The following is a 7,308-nucleotide window of genomic DNA, read 5'->3' on the forward strand; positions in this document are numbered from 1 at the left end:
GGGCGTGGAAGCCCTCCCCGTGGGGCTTCTTTTTTAGGAATTTATCTCCTGTCTTACTGAGCGAGTAATAGCGAAAATGTGAATTCCTTCAGTGCAGTTTTAGTCCGTGGTGCGTAACTTAGTGGGAGTATGAGAGTAATAGCAGCGAATTTTACCGAGAGTAAAAGAAGGTATGTGGTACACAGAGAATATATGTGGCGTGACTGGCGCCGTTCTTAAAAGCTCAGAGAAGTTGAGCTGTTTTGATACTGGTTTAGGTTTTATTCGGGGTGGGGTGGAACCCAAAACAAAACCAGGCGATTAGTCTGTCTGATTTTTGAGGCTGAGGTAGTAGCCTCTGTACAGAGAATTGTACATGAAGGCTCTTCCTTATGAATTAGAGAATATTGCATAGAATATTGCATAGCTGTTCCTTACTAACAGTGATGCAGAGAGAAGCAAAGAGAAGATTTTCAGTGTTTTCCCAGAGCTCTATAAAATAACCTATTGAATTGCAGTCTTTCATGTTAAATCCTTTGATTGTCACAAACCTCTGTTATCCCAAACCAGAGACATGTAGGGGACAAGGGCTGGATGACTTATGGAAGAAGCATGTTCTATGGCTCTGTAGGACCTCATATCTGAAAAGACTTGTCGTCTGTGACTGTCAGATGAGACATTCTGGTCCATTCAGCAGCAGGGTCTATGAGTTGTGAATTTGTGATTTTCTTACCAGGGATAATAAATTATAGTTACATACATGCCAACTTTTAGAAATCTTCTTGAGGTTGTTTTTGCAGGTGTAATACCATAATACCTATACTTACTCATAGTGAAAGGGATGAACAGGAATTGCTTTTTTCTATTTCCAGTTTTATTTTAAGTATTTTACTTAGTTTTTCTTATTTGCATGGGTATTTCACAGGGAGGGGGGAAAATCACACGAAGTGGAAATAATTAAGTAAACTAGAACTCTGAGGAAGCAGAATACTTGATGTTATTTTTTCTTTCTTTTTCCAATGGCTTAAAGTTCTGGTTAATATCTGGTTTAAAAATTAAATGTAATTTTAAAAATCTTTTCTCTTTTTCATTAAAGGTGGAGATAAATTACAGTAGCTAAACTAAGACAGCCCTGGATACGAGTTTTATTGTTAAATTAATTTCAAACCTGTCCATTGCCTTACTGGAAGTGAATTCTTCAAGTTTATCAGTATGGCTCTGACTATTACTTTGAACAATGCTTATGTACATGGTAGGTGCTTCAGGCACAAAGTTTTGCACCCCTTCCTTGGACCTCTCCTCAGTGATTCCATGTCAAAAATGTATAGCAGCTACAGGAGGCCAGGGTCACAGTCTGACAAAAAACCATCTTGGCAAAATGTTGATTTCAGTTTTAAGAAGGGCATTGATGTCTTAAAGACTCAGCTAAGCATGCTGAAGAGGGAGACCAAGGAGCACTTAATCGGACCTGGAGGCCATCCACTCGACAAGTACCTGCTGGAACAGACAAGGGTGTTGTGGGAGTTTCGGAGCCAAGAAGATTTAAATAAATGGGTTATTTCCTCTGATGTGGAGATTGGAGGAAAAAGTGAAGTCTACCTCAAATTGGGTAGGAATAACCAGGCTGCTCTGCTGTATGGAACCCTCAATACAGAGGTACCTCGTGACGGGGAGACAAAATACAGTGGATACTGTAGTATGAGAGCTAAACCGGCAGTGGTAAGTACAGCTTCACATTTGCATAGCTTCTGTTATTTAATCGGAGAGCACTTTTATGTAATCCCGGTGACAACAGTGGACTTTACTGTTTACGGCAGTTGAGACTGATCGCTTTCAGATATTCCTTCAGCAATGTAGTTGCTGCTGTATCCTTTGACCCAGAAGGAACTTAAACTTTTTCTTGGATTTTGTTTTCTTTTCTTAGAAAAGAATAATGTATGTTTCATCATTTATTATGTACAACAACACACGCTCATAAAGGCAGCCCTGTTTGCTGCCTCCTTGCAAATGAAGGATCTGTAACGAACCTTTATATCGAAAATTAGTATGATTAAAACATGTCTCTAAATTTGAAATTAATTGAATTTGTCTTAAGGACACATTTTCTGGCCTATTCATCAAACTTGGTTTAGGGAAATGAGCTTACCTTTTTTTCTCCCAGGAACAGAAAATAATGCTTTGAATTGTACTTTTTTTAAAGGTCTGACTTCCACTGTACATCAGAAAAAGTGAGACACAAATCTTTGATAGCTCAGAATTGAGCAAGACAGAACCAGAAATGGATGTGCTTATTGATACTGCTCATTTGTTTCCTTATTTTTAAGTACCTTTAAAAGAAAAGGAACATTTTGATTCAGTGCATTCAAAAGACAACATTTGGATTTTTAGTCCATTCTATCATTTGTGACTTGGCACAGAAAAAAATCTTTTCTGTGAAGCTTGGAGAGCAGAGAATATGAATGAGCAAAATCAATGGGCAAATGAGAGGCAGATGAACACTGATGAAAACAGTGACAGTGGGTCAGACCTATGGAACTGCAATTGTTGAATTTCACCCGAGTTAAATCACAGGACTGCTACTGGCTCAAACTGTCATCACCTCATAATTCTGAAGTAGTGGAGTATACTAGTCCATCTTTATAATGCAGTTTGAAATCGGAGGCTAAAAACAGAAATATAAAGACTCTTGTTTAAGTAAAAGGCTCAAAACTGGGAAAATCATAAAATCAAGTAGCCACAGGCCTTGTATTAATGTATTGATGATCTAGTCATCCTATTACTTACAAGATGAGTTGGTATGACAGTTGATAGGTAACGGTAGTAGTGCTGTAAAATAAGTAATAGACTTATAGAATCATTTAGGTTGAAAAAGGCTTTTAAGATCACTGAGTCCAACCATTATCCCAGCACTCCAAGTCACCACTAAATCATGTCTCTCAGCACCACATCTACATGTATTTCAGATACTTCCAGGGATGGTGACTCCACCACTTCCCTGGGCAGCCTCTTCCAATGTTTGACAACCCTTTTTGCAAATAAATTTTTTCTAATACCCAAAATAAACCTCCCTGGTGCAACTTGAGGCCATTTCCTCTCATCCTGTTGCTTTTTTCTTTGGAGAAGAGGCAGAGCCCTGTCTCACTACAACCTCCTAAAGGAAACCTTGGTGCTGATTTTGACTTAATTTAAGCAATTTTGGCCAATTATAGCCCTAACCCCCACCCCTCCATTGCTCCGAGTGACCTCACTTTAAGTCTTTGAAGACTCTTGAATCTAACTATGTACAAGTCACAGCACCGGGATTTTTAAGATCTTTGGAAAAAGCACAGTTGAGAATTAGACTTGCTTGCAATCCATATCATTATGCATAGTTAATGACAAAAAGTGTTGGAAAGCATTAAATTATTCCAGTGCTTATGTTGGCCTTCAGTAAGGGAAGTGATAGGGAATAAATAAGCCCACTTCCTCAGTTTCTTGTAATCACCTCTTAATAACCTAGTACTCATCACAGAATATCAAACTTAATGAACTACATTAAACTTAATCGATCTATGTAATTACTGATCCATCACTGTACCATTTCTGTACTTACCTGATAGTGAATTTGGTCCTAGAAAGGAGGTCTGATGTATGATACTTCCAAGAGCGTGGTTTATAACTAAAGCGTGAGTGCTCAGAGTGGAATTACTGCGTATTGTGGGCTGTAATACAGTGCTGAAGGAAGTTCAGTGACATCACCAGTGAAAAAGTAACCCAGTTTTCACTATGTCACAGTAGATATTGCTTGATATAATAATGAGAGCAGTGATCAAAGCAATGGTGCTCTGTTCTTCATAATGGAAGTTTCCCTTTATTAAGGAGGAATAATTATATTTATTAATAATTTGTAGGGATCTTTTGCTAGGAAGAAGTATTATGACTGGTCAAACTTCAACAGCCTGTATTTACGTGTCCGTGGTGATGGCAGGCCTTGGATGGTAAACATTTATACAGACCCTTACTTCTCTCATCAAAAGGATGACCTGTACAACTACTTCATGTTCACCCGAGGAGGCCCATACTGGGAGGAAATAAAGGTGAACTGATGAGTCTTTCAAACTAACGAGGCTGTCTTGGGGTCCTGGCTGTAGCTCCGTGGAAGTGGAATTCTTTCAGCAGTGACAATCTGTTGCTCTTGCTGTCCATTCAGCAGGGTTTCTGTTGTGTATCCTTGTATACAGACATGGGCCTTTGGCTTGGGAGTTCCCAAAATTATAAGTCACTGGGCTGTGGGAGAGCACGCTGTGTCAATTGTATTAAAAGATTCGATGCGCTGTACGTTCACCTAAATGCCTGCTGTTTGCTATTACTGGAGTAATACAATCAATCAGTGATTTAAGCTTAGCAGGTGTTGTCAGGAATATTCTTTGTGATATTAATTTTATTTGTAATGCAAATGGACGTTAGCTGGTGTAGGATTTGTACCCTGTGACAGGATTTGCTGATGACTCGCAGGAGTCAGTCAGAGACTCAGAGGTGTGGGTTTTCGTTTATGGTCTTTGAATCTGTAACACAAATATTTGTATGGAGTGGGAGTTTTGGCTCTTTTCTGATGAAACTTGGCAAACTTTTATAATTTGCTGATGACAACGTTAAGAAGGTTTGTACATCCTTATGAATTGATGTTGAGTGCTTCATAACTCCGTTGTCTAATCATATGAGAACAGCCGACTGTTTCACACATGAGGAGTCAGGACGGTGAAAAATGGTGTCATTGCTGGCTTGCATGTTTTCCTTTTACCCCCACCAGGCAATCCTCTTGTTTCCCATCTCTTATCAAAGTCCCTCCTCTCTCTTGCTTCCACTGCATTCAAAGACATTTTTACATTATTCTGAACTGCTTTGCATGTGTGCCCAAGCTGTGTATTTCAATCTGAAAATATCAATGCATTCATGATACACTTTTTATTAATTTATATTTTATGTCAACATGTTATTGGAAGGAGCTATTCTCAATGTAAACAGCCATCTTCCATGCTGCAGCCTCTTGTGTGACCCGACAGGGTAACAATCCTGCACAACAGCTACAGATGGCCACCACAGAACAGCATGTGCTTGGAGCTGGCTGTGAGTGGTAGATGAAGGGTTAACGTGGCCCATTTCTCTGTGCCAGTTCTATGTAACCAACTAGTGCTGGTACCAGATGTGGCAGAATGTTATTTCACTTTTAAAGGCAGACTGTTTTTCTTAAGTTTTTATTTTGTTTACTGGTGACACTAAAATCTTTTTGTTTTGTTTTGTTTCTGTAAGATTCCATTCTCCAAATTCTTTCTCTCCAGTCAGGGAAGAGTCCAGGATAACCAGCATCCTATCTGGTTAGACAAGGCAAGTTTTCTATAGGCTTCATCTTTCTTTTAAGATTATTTCTTTCTTTTAAGATTATATTGTCACAATACAAATAATTTACAAATCCTTTAATGTTTGTGCATTTGAAATTGAAGGGCCTCTTCTTATTATAACGTGCTTACTCATGTGTGCGTGCCTTTGCATTTAAATTATCCTACTTTGTGATAGGAGTGTCAGTTTACTTCAAAAGAGCTCAAAAAATATTTTTAATGTAAGCAAGAAACAACTCACAACTTTCTTGACTTTAAAAAAAAAAGTTGTGGGTTTTGTTTTGTTCGTTTTGGAGGATGTTTTTTGAGGAGTGATTGAAGTGACTAAGAAATCTAAAATGCCAGTTGGCGCAGTACCACCAAAAATTATAAAAGTAAGTATCGTAAGCTTTTCATTCTGACGGAAGACTGTCAGGGATATCATATAATGAGATTTTATTTGAGAATGTACTGTATCAGTGACCTTGATGAGCTATAAACTGATGTATTTATAGGCTCTTTTTAATTGTTTTCAGCCTTTCTAGTCTAAATATTAAGTAAATTTGTTGAGTATTTTTTATTTTATTTCTGCAGATAATTCACTGCTTCATGGGAGGTTGAAAAAAATTGTTTCTGTGTCTTTTTTTTCTTTTAAATTTCAGTGACCCTCCTGTATGTAACTGAGAGCAGCTTAATAGCCAGTGACTACCAAAAGGAAAACAAACAATATTGGAAATATATATGGGGAGGAAATAAAAGGCCCATTACTTGAATCAGTGTTATTGAATGTTGTATTTGCTTCTTAATTAATTGCCCTAATGAAAAGAAAAAAAAAGGAAAAAGTTGAGGGCAATGTAGTGATTAGCAGCATGAAAACAATCTGTTTTAAAAGAGAAGTTGAAGCCATAGAAAGCAAGCGTGAATCATATGAAGAAGGTGGATCGACTACAAGAAAAAAATATGCTTGGTGAAAGAAAGTTGTTAAAAGACCTGTGTTTAGATACAGACAGAGAAGAATTTATCAGGATTTGGAATATGCAGTCATTGAAAATGGTAGATGAAAGCATAAAGTTGTTTAAAAATATTTACCAGGAGTTAAAGGAACAGAACAGCACTTAACCTAAGCATTCTCCACTTAATTTTCCTTCCTTGTTATCTTATGGTTGGTATTTCACAGTAAAAATTATGCACTTGCATGTAATATGAAGTTTAATTTTAGAAATGTGTTTTAAAGAAACCTATAAATAGGGCAAGTGGAGTGAAAGCGATTAGAGAAATCTCGATATCTTTGTCCCTCATGGTACTTCTATGTATTTTCCCAGGAACAGCATTGTTAAACAGAAATAAAAAGGCAGGAAATAGCCAATAGCCAAATGTATCCAGGGCTTGCAAAGGAATAGTTTCTTCAGAGCAGAGAGTTTAAGTGACTTGTGTAGTCATCTATAACAATATGAACCAGAAAGATGGAGCCTTAGACATTCTCCAGGCTCCACAGGCCTAAGGGGCTGATTGTAGTACTTGCTTCTAGACAAGAAACAGCATTTAAAACATTGGCATGATCTGAGAGGAATGTCAATGCATTTCATTTCTTTAGCTTGGTTCTATTAATTATTTAGCATATGTTTGCTACATATATTTAGGCTCAGCCTACAATTATTCCTCTTTATCTATCTGACACATCCTAGGCATTATTCTCCTGCATGTACAGCAGTCCAGACCTAGTCTGCTAGCAGGGCTTAAGTGGCAGCCTGCCACTGATGACCCAACTTGTTCTGAAAACTTCTGACACTGGGGTCTTTAAAGGGTGGTTGGTGACATTCAGGACCTGAGAGCTTTTAGACGAGCCACAGGCTAACAGAAAGCATATCTGTGCCCTGCAGATTTTAATGGAATTTATTGGTTAGAATAAAAAGCTTTTTCTTTAAATTGGAGTAGTGGTGGGAGAGAACATTAGGGGAAGAAATGAGTGACATTC

At 37.9% G+C, this 7,308-nt stretch overlaps 1 protein-coding gene across 1 annotated transcript in view; it reads left to right on the plus strand.

Moving 5' to 3' along the window:
* The first annotated feature begins 1,191 nt into the window (after positions 1 to 1,191).
* NDUFAF1 (NADH dehydrogenase (ubiquinone) complex I, assembly factor 1) overlaps positions 1,192 to 7,308 on the plus strand; it is a 6,913-nt gene continuing 796 nt past the window's right edge. Inside the window, exons 1-3 of the mRNA XM_010133577.1 lie at positions 1,192 to 1,698; positions 3,870 to 4,055; positions 5,269 to 5,343. Of these exons, the coding sequence (XP_010131879.1) occupies positions 1,192 to 1,698; positions 3,870 to 4,055; positions 5,269 to 5,343 (768 nt within the window). The remainder of the gene's footprint in view (positions 1,699 to 3,869; positions 4,056 to 5,268; positions 5,344 to 7,308) is intronic.

This window comes from Buceros rhinoceros, unplaced genomic scaffold, assembly GCF_000710305.1.
Source record: "Buceros rhinoceros silvestris isolate BGI_N320 unplaced genomic scaffold, ASM71030v1 scaffold46153, whole genome shotgun sequence".
In the NCBI taxonomy this organism is placed as follows: domain Eukaryota; kingdom Metazoa; phylum Chordata; class Aves; order Bucerotiformes; family Bucerotidae; genus Buceros; species Buceros rhinoceros.